This window comes from Fulmarus glacialis, unplaced genomic scaffold (assembly GCF_000690835.1).
Source record: "Fulmarus glacialis isolate BGI_N327 unplaced genomic scaffold, ASM69083v1 scaffold24501, whole genome shotgun sequence".
In the NCBI taxonomy this organism is placed as follows: domain Eukaryota; kingdom Metazoa; phylum Chordata; class Aves; order Procellariiformes; family Procellariidae; genus Fulmarus; species Fulmarus glacialis.
The window spans coordinates 1-14,191 of NW_009192492.1; the positions used below are offsets into that span (position 1 = coordinate 1).

General features: G+C 38.5%; 1 protein-coding gene across 1 annotated transcript in view; it reads right to left on the reverse strand.

Annotated features, from left to right (window-relative positions):
• Positions 1 to 872: 872 nt before the first annotated feature.
• Positions 873 to 14,191, reverse strand: part of UBE2Q2 (ubiquitin-conjugating enzyme E2Q family member 2) — a 47,167-nt gene continuing 33,848 nt past the window's right edge. The window contains exons 7-13 of the mRNA XM_009587101.1: positions 9,527 to 9,587; positions 7,396 to 7,486; positions 7,018 to 7,076; positions 5,390 to 5,438; positions 4,384 to 4,479; positions 3,300 to 3,366; positions 873 to 1,499 (exon numbers count right to left, since the gene is read on the reverse strand). Of these exons, the coding sequence (XP_009585396.1) occupies positions 1,468 to 1,499; positions 3,300 to 3,366; positions 4,384 to 4,479; positions 5,390 to 5,438; positions 7,018 to 7,076; positions 7,396 to 7,486; positions 9,527 to 9,587 (455 nt within the window). The 3' untranslated portion in view covers positions 873 to 1,467. The remainder of the gene's footprint in view (positions 1,500 to 3,299; positions 3,367 to 4,383; positions 4,480 to 5,389; positions 5,439 to 7,017; positions 7,077 to 7,395; positions 7,487 to 9,526; positions 9,588 to 14,191) is intronic.

A 14,191-nucleotide genomic window follows, 5' to 3' on the forward strand; every position in this document is an offset into this window, starting at 1 on the left:
GCAGGCAGGTACGGGTACAACCACGCAAGCAGAAAGGCTGGGAAGTCACCCACCGTACATTGGAAACAACAGGGTATTGGAAGTAGCGCCAAACCTCTCCCCAACCGTTTCTTTCGAGCTAAAAACTGGACCTAGAAGCAAACGCACGAGGACCCGTGGGTGCCTGATAGAGAAAAGAGCACAAATCTGATCGTCAACTAAAAAACCGTAACAAAAACATGCTTCTGCGCTTCTAAAAAGTGCTTAATCCATGGTACACAGCCTCAGCTCAGCCCCAGGAGGGTGCAAAGGCCTGACGACAAGTACTACAACCAAAATAGAATCGATTTAGGTAAGGCAATGAATATATTGTAATTACACAGACCCAGATTCATTTCCTAATAAAGAACGAACAGTTCCCATTAGTCTCTCAATAGCAAAACCACCGTCATGACTATGGCAACATTTCTTAAACCTCTGAATCAGATGACGAGTTTTTGTATTTTATTGTAGCTTTTATATAAAAATTTTTCATTCAAGGACTTTCGTCTCGATTTGTGCCAATCACTTTATAAGTTCATTAGTTTACAAATGATTGCAACAACCCGTTAATAAAATGGAACACCTAAAAAGGTTTTTAGTATTTTAAATAACTTCAAGCTTCATACTGCGGCTCTTCTTGTTAAGGAGGTTGAGCCAACAAGTAGCAGGAACAGCCCAGCAAGTTCTGATGCCCCAGTGGAAGTGACTAGTTACAAGGTTTTATCGGCACAGCCTTGCTCTGCTTATTAAAAAAAAAAAAAAAAAAGAAAAAAAAAAAACCAAACCAAAACAAAAAAATCAACATAATCTAAACAAAGAGCATCTTTTCCAAGAAACAGTTCATATTCTCATACAGCCATGAAAAATGTTTAATGACTTAACATACATGTGGTTTTCCTATATCATTAATTTGGAAATACTACAAACGCTGTCATTTTAGACCAGAAAAACTACTGTGATTTGCAAGACCTGACATTTCCTAAAACAGTATTAAACAATGTATTAAACTTCTTGGCTTTAAATGAAACGATACAACGCAAGTCTCTGCAGTCCGCATTTTGCAAAAGGTAAGAAATACACAAAAGTGTGAACAACTCGCTCCTATTGAATGATCTTTAGTAACTCGATAGCCTGCTGTAGGGAGCTTACGCTTTCAAATTAAAAAAAAGGGAGAAGGGAGGGCATGGCCCAAATATGCTTAATCCATAAGAACAAATACAGTAAAGGCCCAAACTGCTCAGTCCAGATACCTAAGAAGAGCGGAATGGTAAGGCTGTAACTTATACTTTATGTGTCAGTTGACAGATTATCCACTAACTTATCTAATAGCTAAAGTCTTCAGTACGGCTGTTATAGGGGCACTCATAGCTTGAGTCTGTGTGTTGGAAAACATAAAAAAGAGCTTGTTTTGTTGACATTGGTCCAGGTATACAACAGTCCTCAATATTAGCCATCTTCTTTCGGAGGAGTGTACCAGCCTGTGGAGAACAGAGAAACACGTTAGGTACCGACACTGCGACGTCAAGACGATCTCACCATCCCACTCTGAATTTGTGGGAGACGGAAGCCTCATCTGGCTCCTCCTAAAGTACGCCAGCTCAGTGAGACCCAGTGCCCTAAACGCTAGTGGTCTGCACTGGGAGATAAAGCATGTGGAGTGTTCCAGGATCAGACCCAGTATTTGGGCGTGAAAATTAAATACTTCCAAGGTTGGTTTTTTTTATGGCAGTAGCTATCCCAAGTTGGACAAGCTGGACATCAACAGTGGAAGTTGAAGAAGGAACATTGCTGTAACAAAACCAAATGGAATATAGGTAAAACCCCCACGTCTTCAAGCCACTTAATGCACAGACATACAAACATGACTACACTGGGATATTTATATATAAATCCCATCTTGCATACTGAAGAGTTAGGGACACACAAGCATTTGAATGGTTTATCCTACTTCTGCAAATCTTGCTGTAGGAATGGGCTCAGAAGTGTCAACTGAATAACTTGCCTCCTGATAGGATTCGGCATGTTAAGCAGTTGAATCATACCTGATCAGGTGTGCATAGCTTTTTCTAGCCACTTCCAGATCTCCAACCTGAATTCTCCCAGCCACTATTGTAAAAAAATCCTCTAAAGTTTCATACAGTGAGTACAGGGCCTATTTATGTTGTTCCAGAGAACAGCTATAAGTTAAAGACACCTTTTGCAGCAGCAATAAATGCTGTGAATGCTTTGTGTACAGCTCCTGATGCAGCAGTAATCACTGTAGTCAAGGCTAGCATATAGCTAGAAGTAAACAGACAGCCATGCTGGCTTTTGTAGCAAACTAAAAAAGCAAAAGACTCAGTTAATGGCAAGATCAAAATACCATAAAATTGGAAAGCATTTTCAAGTCGTTATCTCTGATCTTCCTCCCAGTAGTAGAGAAAGCATTTTGTTCAATTTTAGAGGTAGGGGAACTGAGGCGCTCACTACAGTCACACTGAAATACGCTCTCATGTCCGCAGCAACATGAATTCCCAGAGGAGACTGTGTCCAACCTGGACCAAAGAACATCACGGAAGTGGTAACCGGCACTAACTCTCTCATCTCGAGACCAGGGTACCAATTCCGCTGACTACTTTTACATAACATGTCAGCCACTTAAACTTTTTAAGGCCTCAGGTCATTTATTGTCTTCTCATCCTGGCACAATTAATGCAATTACACCTGAAGCACTTGAATACTTGTTTTATGCAGCTGAGAGACCATTAACTGGCTTTAAATAGGGAAAAAATAAATAAATGTGTCTCCCATTTCTATTGCACAGTTTTCCAGCCAGCGCACTTCACTTGGACTTTTTTGTGATTTCTTTTGTCTCTGGTCGGTCTTTCTACTTTCTCTCTTCCTTAATGATTACTATTACTGAGGTCTTGCCACATTGAAACAAAGTCTTTCAGGGAGGTATTTCCCTAACAAATAAGACACTGTAAAAGCTACAGTAACAACAAAGTTACTAGATCAACTGACTGAAAATGAAATTGAACTATCTTTCAAAAGGCAGTAGGAACACATGGAACATCGCTATATTCACTGGCAATGTAAGCTGGCAAAGTTGCAATGATTGTTAGTCGAGTTTCTTTAAGCACTATTGTCTTCCTAGTGCAAAATGAAAAAAAGGAAACACCATTTATGGTCTTCCCAAGCCAACATAAGACACTCCGGCACTTCAAGTTTTACTGCCGCCAGGTACCAATTCCCAGGTTGCTGTGCAGACAAGAACAAAGTCGCAAGAATATACATACCATTTTTCTCATGTATTTGTACTAGTGACTTATAGGACTGCTGTGCTCTTGCTAGATTATATTGATTCTGAAAGGAGAAAAAACTAACATAAAAAACCTGCATTTAGACATGCGGAACTTAAAAACAGTTTTGCGAAGAAACTCTACAGTGGGCTTACAAATAAAAACCATGCATGATGTTACAACATTCCTGGCTTTAAAGCACAAGATTTTCAAGACAAATACCCTTATTTTCTCATTTCTCCTCCATCATAATGACAGTAATTTGTACACCCGGGCTGCTGGAAAGGCCCCTTTATTGGAGGGTTCAGAACCTGAGTCAGTCAGAAGTGTGTGCAACCGGAAGGGCAGGCTTCAGGCAATCCCCACCGTAACTCTGTCCTGCTCGGCTGACACTTACCAGGTTAGACAGAATTGTGAACATAAACTTTTACATCTTGCCCAGTTCACTATCCTTGAATCAGTACTTAAAAACTGTCATCCAAGTGACAATTTCATTGACTTAAATATTTAAACGTCCTTTGAAAACAGCATTTAGTACTTCAGAGCCTTTTAAGTTATGGTCCATTACCAGCATGCACACTTGAACTGAATTATGATTTCGACTAATGCTGAGTGGCCAGCTCAGAAGTATTTGCATGGTATTATTTTTGACCCTCTCATGAAACTTTGCAGGTGTCTAGTCCAGCAAAAGGAGGAGAACTTCCTAACATCAGTGTATGTGATCCTGGCAGTCAGGCTGTCATCTACAGCCCTTCTCAGAGCCAGAATTTCCAAATCCTCCCGATTGCCAATTCCGAATCCTCCTTCCCTCCCCCCTTGCCAATACAGGGATAGTACAAGTCCAACTACTTACACACCCTGCCCATCCCAATGTTTTATCCTCCTCATACATTCATCATTTCTTAACAGACTTATAGTTAACTGCCAATAAAATACTCATACAGGCACCAGACATTAAGATAAATCAAAACATAAATATATTTGCAATGACAATTCTGTCATTAAGCATCTTCTATGCAAGTCAGCAAAGAAATGGAAGCCTAACAGTAATTTCTGTAACTGATATACATGGCGCATTTACCTTATTGGCTCCAAACTGTACTCTGGCTTTTCCTTTGACTAAAGTGGCATTGATCTGCATGATGACCGATTCTATTGAATAGGCACTGCTCCAGCCCTGGAGGAGGAAAGAAATATTTCTATGTAACAAGCACTTGCTTCTTGTGCTCACCTTGCAAATCTATTTTGAAATGTGTGCTTTGGGATTTTTTCCCCGCCCCTGCACTCCAGTTTTAGTTTTAACTACTTATTTTCAGTTAACATCTTTTATTTTCCAGAGAAAATCTGGAAAGTGATATACAATATTAGTACTACGAACCTGTAATAAAAAGGCTGAATCACACATTTCCAAAATACAGCAAGACAGAAACAAGAGCAGCTCCATTTTTTACACCATTTACACATTTTCAGCAGCATCACAACAGAAATTACAACTTCTTCTTGTAAGAAGCAGAAAAGACTGCTATCTAATGAAGCCATTGAGTGAGCTATGACAATTTTGCTCCTATGAAAATTACTGCTTCTCTCTGGCATTGCTTTACCTTCCAGGGTTCACAAAAGTTTCTGCAGAGCCTGCAAATAAGTTACTTCATTCATTTACTTCAAGAAAAAAACAATCACTCTGTCTACACAAGAATTATCTATGCCTAGAGTCTTCTGCATGCCTCATTTCTCCAGAGCTGACTCTCTGCAGTAGCAGAGGCTTCTGGAAAAGAAAACAATGTGTCCTGCTCCTCAGAATTCACTCTTTACACTGGCTTCCTCCCAGAAATTCTGAGAATTCAAAGTTGATGCGCTCTCACTTCTTGCCTCTTCCTCAGACCTCTTGTAAGCCATCCAAGGCAGGAAAGAAGATCTTACACAAGATCAGCAAGGCAAATCTTGTGGAACTGAGGTTTATTCCACCATGTTCCCTTTGGAGTGTGTAATTTATTCCACACAGGGATTCTTTAAGTCAGGGGAAACGCCTATTTTCATTATTTTAAAGCATGCTTTGTTATTATCTAGATAACAGAGTCTGTGTTCACCTGTTTAGTAAGAAGTTCCATGCATAATGCACCTCCACCTAGGACATACCTAGAAACAAACGTGAAAGAAAATATATTTGACATCAGCAGTTAGGAAAAAGATAAAACTGTTCGCAGCACTTTAAGCTCTTGCAGGCTAGTTTGTTACATTTTTTATTCACAAAAAGCTGAAATGCCCTTTAACCAGTAATATATTGCAACTGGTTAGCCATATTATACTTATGCAAAGAAGATTAGCACTGTGAGATCCCCCCCCCAAAAAATTTCCTTTGCCAGCTACACTTAGTTAAAATCAGTGCCCGAGCTAGTCTGCACAACTGCTTACACAACTGTACACAGACCACGAAAAAAGGAAGGTTGCTTTCTATGGCTACACTATATACGTGTAGTACTGATATGTAGTTATAAAAAAAACCAAATTCACTTCTGTATAGAAATTTAGCACAATTCCAAACAATGTAGGTGCACCTATAAATCAAAGATGTAGACAAATGAAAGATAAAGCAGATCTTCACTTGCTCTTTTCCTACAGACCACTTTCTAATTTCAGTAACACTTCATCATGCATTGTGCTGACTGGGACTCAGCAGTTAGCACGCCTGGTCATCACAAAACCTGGACTGAGGGAGTAGAATTTACCACTCCAAAAAGGTAGTCTCCCCTATGATGAAGATGTTCGAACAATGTAAATCTGTACGACATTCATAGGGAAACAATCACTGAAATCCAAACCTTCTGGGCCATTCTTTCTTTCATTCTACAAAGAAGTCCAAGTACAACAAAACCAGAATCAAAACGAGTTTTCTGGTGTCTGGCACTGCTTGTTTACTTTTTTTGGTAGCAGCAACCCTCATGAACACTATTTAACTGCACTAACCATTTCTTGAACGCAAAAAAGACACACAGCAATTAAAATCAAATCAGAATCAGCACCAGCTATCACAGACTGCATTTTCAAACGTACAGGTATAATTTCCTGTCAGCAGGAGATGCATAAAAGCCTTGGAAGGTGAATTTAATCTTCTCTCCACAGATATGCACAAGTTTCCACTCCATAGACAGCACTTCAAACATGTTTTGGATGACTTTTGGAGCATGGTGTCAACTAAATTTAGTACCTTTGGATTAGCATTTGAGGAGATTTTAGACAAAAACTTTATGGCAATGTTACCAGCAAAAGAGAGTCAGTTAAGATTGTACAGGAAGTTTAAGGCAACACAGGGACTAACTCAAAACACCCCTATTATTCTGAACAACAGGAGAAGTAACAGCAATGTTAATCATGCACAAAGAGGCCAATTCTTAAACATTATGGCAGGCAAAGAGTCTTTCAAAGCTAGACACAAACTAAGCAATTCAAAGAGGAATTGCATCTGGCTGGAACGTGTACCCAGCTGTTTGGCTCCTATTAGCTCATGAAGCTTAAGAAGCAAGTCTCCATATCACACTTGGAGCTCTGCACCAAACTCAAGGTCTACAGCAGCTCATGAATATACACTTAGGGGAAATTTCTTGAAGTCTACATACATGGTAGTCTCAGAATGTTCCCTGCAAACCCAGTCAACCAGTCTCAAGTTATAACATTTTTCACCACAAAGTAAAATTTCTGTAAAGCAACTCAAACCTACCCTCCTGTGAGCACAGGAGATACCACTCGCACAAAGGGAGGATCAAAAGGGAAGTTATCCTGAAAAGCATAACAAAAAACAGGTTAAGAACTATACCATGATAGTGTTTTCCTAACGCGGAAGTATTTCAATAGCCTTATTTGGCAAATCTGATTTAAAGCAGGAACATTTTTCAGTTCTGTAAAAGTCACGTTTCCACAGTACTGGCTAAAAAGCAATCTTTGGGAAGCTTTAGTGCCACATTTAAAGTTGCACTTTTTTTCTTTTTTTTTATGCTACACCTCCATCTTTACCCAAGTAGCAGCTGAGGGTCATTTCAATCACTTTTTACAGTAAGCAACAAATTTAACCCCAGCATTTCTTTCCAGAGACACATACCTTAAAAGAGAAGTTGAGTAAAATGTATTCTACACCTTCTTTTTCTTTTAAGACCTGAAGATCACTATGCAGTGGGCTATCAGGATCAACTCTATAAAAGAAGCAGGGGGGAGATCCTGGATGAAGTTAATATTTTCACTATCTGTAAAGAGTAATTACTCTTAAAGAGCTCCTTTATGTATTTGTAGTTTGCAAACTGTAATTTGAAGTGACTCTTGCTCCCTTTACAAAATAAATACTTTGCCATGAGATCAGCATGAAAGCTTGCTGCAACGCACTACATTCCCAATGCTATCAAGTGTTATTTGAACACCGTTAGCATAAAATAATCTGTTTATTTGAAAACAGCCATTTTAATTCTTTTCAGTTCATTGGAAATGTATTGCCTGGGGCAGGGGGAAGATTTTAACAGGAAGACTGTAGTGATCTAGTTTTCAGTACACAGTTAGTGAATCCTTTATGGAATATGTGTTCTGTATCAGCTGTTAAAAGTAATCTGCATCAGCAGAAGTACTAAAGCCAGCAGCATCTGCTCAGCAGAATTTCAACAATTGTTGCAAAATGCTGGTGGTGAGCAGACTAGACATTAATTCAGACACTACTGGGTTAATCCCACCCAGGCTCTGACACCCCAGCAGCTTTTAAGAGACTAGTCAAAAAATGCCTGCAGCAAGCCAAATGCAGGTGTTAAACAAAATGATGGGCTATTAAATCCAATTCTCTGCTAGAGGTGAAACCACAAACTTATTAGATCTCATTTCACAATTACTTGGGTTGTTTGTCCCCATCCTACCAACAGGAAGGTGTTCCAGAAGAAAATCTCCCAATGCTTAGAAACCTATCATTTCCAGCCTAGCTTGTACTAGGCCAGTTCAGAGTTACTTTTTCTAGTAACAATACTGTTCCTTAGGCAAATGGGCTCTGTTCTCTCTGACATTTATCCCCTCAACTAGTCTGCACATAGTTCATTTGTTTTCAGACACTTTTTGCTGGGATAAACAAACACAATACTTCTTATCTTCTCTTAAGTCATTCTGGAAGCCATTTGCTGCATGCACTCCATTTTCTCTTTCTTGAAGGCAGAAAATCAAACCTGTTCACAGCACTTGAAAAGAGGTTTCAAATGACTGCACAGTGGTTTGAGCACTTTGTTATACAAGCGCTTGATAGACAAGGCCTCCTGTAACAGGGCACAGATTTTTCTGACATACGTCATTCCTGCCATTTTCAGCTTCAAAACGTGCACATGCCTATGATTACACTAAAAAGGAAACAAAACTGCATTTCAGCAGCTGGTGACACAGTGGTACAAGTCTTACCACTAGGACAAGGCAACAATTCCTATGAGCAGGTAACTATTGCACTGAAACAGCTTATGTCCTTATACTTATTCACCATGATGTATCTGAACTGATGGAAGTTCTTTCATCTCTTGCCATCTTTTGCAGCCACCCAGCCTAGTTTGGATAGGCTTTTCGCTCCTACAGCTTATCTTGTAGGATGATGGCAGATTCCCGTTACCAGGAATAATTTTAATATAGTATCTCTAGAATTAAAGTTATTGGACTATAGACACAAGATGAGTTATCATCTAGTACACACAGCGAAAAGCAGTACATAAGAGAAGACAAGTTATATAATTATGTAAGTCATAATTATGTTACACCTTAAAGTTTCAGCCTTATGTGTCTGCTCAACTGTAGAAAAAAAGAACTAATGACACTAGGACAGTTCTGTTCCTTCTTATATCTTGAATGAAACTAGAACTTGCATTTTCCTGAAATTAAAAATAAACAAACAAAACCAAACTAAAACCATCCAGACAAAAACTCTAGACAAAAATTTTCATCATTTAAGGTTTCGTATTTTGGAGTAGTTTTGGAAAGAGAATTGAACAGTAATAAAAGTTACGTTAATACACACTGTGTTGGCTGTGCAAAGAGGGTTTGATTTTTTTGCCAGCTCAATTACTACAATTCAATCTCTCTATGCATTTCTGTATACCAGAATTGCAGACACCACACACTATTTCATATACTCTGGCTAGAGATTCTCATTTATCAAAAGTAAGAATCTCTGCAGCAATAATAAAACAGATTCTTCAGAACATGAAAAAACTTTAATAACTTACTTTAGAAGCTTAACATGCCATTCATACAAGCTGTCATTTACCAGTTCCACTGAATATATCCCTGTAGAAATATTAGATAGAATTAATTATGCACTAAAAGTTTAACAAGGTAAAATTTAGCAAAAACATTCTTTGCTTTTAAGTACAAATACTGTCAGTAGCTGTAAGCATATAAGATACTCAGATACTGATACTGAGGCACATCCTTTCTCCAACAGCAGAAGCACTTCTGGGCAACTACAAGGAAAAAAAGTTTTTTCACTTCTATAAAAAAAATTCCACATGAATCAAAATGTTTTCCTGACACATAACCATTTCCCCCCTCCCAGTTCCCCTTCAAACTTTCCACAGCTACAGCTTCAGCTTGCTTAGTACTCAGTACAGTTTATACCCCGTACAGTTTATACCCAGTACATGACTAACATGCTTTTAAAACACTTAACACACAGTCTGAGCATGCAGCACTGTATTTCACAGGTTCTTGACCGTATTGGCAGACCAGGAGAGGACACTGGACAGTGTATGGAGTAGTAGAAACCCAAAAAAAGAAGATACTGCATTGGACGAAGCACATTCCCAACAGCTGACAGATCATCATCCCAACAACAGCAGAAGTCAGAAAGATGCATCGAAAAAATAGCTGTCTCTGGAAGGCAGCTGGTGATTTTCAGTTGTCCATTTGTTTTAAGCATGTTAAACAATACTTATGCATTTCACTCAAAGGGAAAGATGAAAGGTTATCTGCCCCTTTCTTGTATATTCAAGCTTCCTCTCTGCAGAAGTTCACAAGCAGCCCAGGAAAAAGCAATGAATCTTTAACCATCAGACAAGATTTAGAAAATGGTATCAGTGATGTTCAAAAGTCTAATCTCTTCCGCCACAGACTATACACTAAAAAGCTATGATTAAACTTGTTACCTGGGCTAATATTTAATGGCATATCTGTTGCTGATGTAATTATTTGGAAGACATATGCAAATTAGCAATCTGCCTAAGATTCCTGAAGGCTATACAAACAATGTAATACATTCGCTCCAAGGAATTACAGTATTAATTTCTGTGTTTTACTATTCTAGAATACATTATCTTGCAGTTGAAACTTTTAAGCATTAGTACGTGGACTACAGATGACATTTCAAGTTGTCCAGACACCTTTATTTCTAAAGCATTCCAAAACTCAGTAAACAAGGTAAACATACCATGCTTGTTTCTCCTTACCGCAGTGCCACAAACAAGTAGGTACTGCAGCCAAGATCATGATTTCAAATTTTTCTAAGCCTAGGACAACAAAGTAGGTCTGAAAACTTACTCACTGTGCTCTCAATGTCCCTTTTAATCAGCAGCTAGTTCAGAGACGCCACACTTTTCTGTTTGAGCATGAACAGAAGGAGCTATGAAGGCCTTTTTCCAGTTTCCCAGATCCAAGGACACTATTTTCTGAATTGCCCTTAGTATAAGTGGAAGTCACGAAGTATAAGAATTTCAATTTGTACTGCTCTGATGTAACAACATAAAAGTTGTCATTCAGAACTCTGCTCACTGTCAACTCCCATTAACGATTAATCTGTTCCACCCTTGTATCCAGAATATTTCCTTCCAGCTACATCCAAAAGGGAGTGAAGACTGGAAGAAGCAGCCTCTCAGTATTACGGCTTTGGCACCTAGCACAAGTATAAAATACTTGTTACAGACAACAGAACAAGTAACAGTAAGGATTTTGACAATATCCTAAATAATGGAAGAGAACTGCCATCAGCTTGTTTATTCACTAAGCCTCTTGCCCTATTCCTGCATTCACTCCACCACCCTAAAAGTCCTGCTCTTACCCAGAATTCATGTACCAGTCCTTCAGCTCCATAGCTTACCAAGGTCCACATGTTTTGCTAGCTTCCCCGAAGGAATAACTTTTGCTGGAATTAAGAGCTGTACTGTACCTAAACCAGAAGTTGTAAAAGGGCTCTTCAGAGAGATGTGCACAGTTTAGGACTGACAAGAATGCGCCTTAACAGAACAGGAAGCTACTCAATCAACCTTTCAAGCACCCAGATTTTGAGCTGAATAGTATCTATAGGTCCTCATGAACAGCAGCAGCATCAGGGTTGCTCGCTGTCTTGATACAGAAGCTTCTTAACAACACTATCCAAAGTTGAGGGGGGTTTTGTCTGTTTTTTTTAACTAGTCAAGAGGTGTTATTTGGAACCAGCTCATACGTTTTTTCTTAATTTAGGCAGTAAGAGGGAAAAAAGTTACTGTCAAGAAGAATTTATCTGATTAGTACGAATTTCCAAGAGGTCCTTAAGGCAGGGAAGGGAATCAAGGTAGGTTCCCCTCACTTAAACATGGAAGGTTTTTTGTTTTATTCCTCTAAAAGGCCATGCACAGAGGTGATTAAGTAAAAGCAAGCACACAGAATCATGAAGCAAGCAACAAATTAAGAGATGAAAAGGTAGGAAGAAAAACAACGCCTTCCTAAATAGAGGCAATGCCTTACTTATAGCAACTTTACTACAACTAGAAGTAAATCCGATACAGCCTTTGGAAAAAAGCAGTGTGTTGAAGTCACTATACATGAACAACACAGACGCTAAAGATATGAACAGAAAAGATTTCATTTAATATCCCCAAATTCTTTGTTCCTCCCCCTCCCACCCTACCCCCTCCAAATTATGTTAAGACCTTTGTGAATTCTTCCATACAAACTAACCAAATCTCCAACTTCTTATTTGGAAATGAGATTGTCTTAGTTTGGAGGACTTGTGACTCCTATTATCAAACAGGTTAATGAAACTCTGTCTAATTTACAGCAGAATATCTTAATTTGCTGGAATATTTTTTGCTTCTGTTAGCTAATAAGAAAATGGTTTTCTGTTTGTTTTTAAGGATAGTTCTTCACCTAGATTTTCCAGGTAGATAAGAAACTTTCCTGTTGACAGCAAGCTTTTAGTCATCTTTTGCTTGAACTCCAACAGCAGTATTTCAATCACTAAAGGAACTTCAGTTCTAAAATGGATACTACCCTGAAGATACACCCTAGGTTGAAATCCTGACAGTGTTTTTTTAATGCTACTTTTTTATAAAACAGTTTAACAGAAAAGAAAAAATTTAAAGGACTATTACTACAAGTGTTATTCACTTCAGAAGTCCCAATGTGGTCCTATTGTCAGTCCTGAAAACATGTAACCTCACATACACTAAATAAAGTGATTCTTATGCAACCAAAAAGCAGCCTTAGATTTTCTGGCTTATATTACAAAAAATGAAAACAGTGTTAAATTACCTTGCAACAGTTGACAGAACCTTTAAGTTTCATAATGGTTCCCTTTGTATGTTAATAGTAAGAAATTAAATTAAGGGAAAAATGGACCATGGAGCAAGTACTCAGAACAAAGATCACATTTTAAAAAAAAAGTCAATTATCTACCATGCCCCTGCTCACATGGTGACAGTTATCTAACAACAGAATACAGAACTAGGCTATAAAAGCAGGAGTTTTGTGCAAAGGAGAGGAACTGATACTTAAATTCACTCAAGTCCTAAGACTAAATGAAGCCGTAAGAAATGAATCCACATAAGTTTTATAACAAGCAGCATCATTTACTGGCAAAATTTAATAAATGTATCAGTAGGACGGTATTTCAAAGCAGGATTGCCATCAGTTTTATAGTGTCAACCTCCATTTGACACTTTACTTCATTAACATGTTTTAGAGATCGACACAAGGCACCCAATTGCAGTCTTTTTACATATTCCTGAGTCATAAGCTGATACTAAGTTACTATACTCACCCTTTAGTATCTCAACTTCTGTTACACTTTAGCAAGATTTACTTTTCCTCATCATTTGAGTATGCTTTCCTATATCAGGAGTTCAGTCTTTCACAACTACTTAAGACTTGTTATTAACCTAAAGCCAAGAAATGGCATCATTAAGTAACCCAAATCCTCACCTCAAACTACAACTATTATAGGGGCTTCTGTTTGTGCCTCCAGCGGTACCACTATGTGATTAAGCACCATACACTCTTTATAGTGAGGTACATTTGTTATACCCAATCTTTGTTCTAACCACAAAAACAAACCCTGAAGATCATACATGGGCAGCAAAGCACCCCTCATGACTTAAAAAAAGGTCTTTTTCTAGGCTCTTCCTTAGACCCACTAATCCATTCTTTACCAGATAGATGGTGATTAGGGCATACTGGCAGGCACTCAGTCGCAATAAAGCCTAAAAGAAGTAGGCTACATTAGATCAACACTAGGTTACCTAATCAAATTTATACGTCAGACATTTTCCACTGCCCACAGTACTTCAGCACATAAAACTATTTATCTAAAAGGTAAATATGGCAAATCAAAACAGGAGGCTATTGTCTCTTCAACTCTGTCCTTTTACACATGAATTAAAATGCCATAGCCACCAAGTGAGATTTAAGCCCACTAGAAATAAACTAGGGGAGAAGTTCAGAAAAGTAAAAGATAGAGGATTAAAGTTTAGACTGACTTTCTAATCAGGCATTCCTCCTGTTCCCATTCTGGCCTGCACCAGGTTCTCATACCTGGCTGCAGTGATGGAGTTGTCTACTCAGCTGTTCTACAGGAATACATCTTGCCTGAAATCTATGTAATTTCTACTTCTTGTATGGTAACACTCAGACAATTCAATATA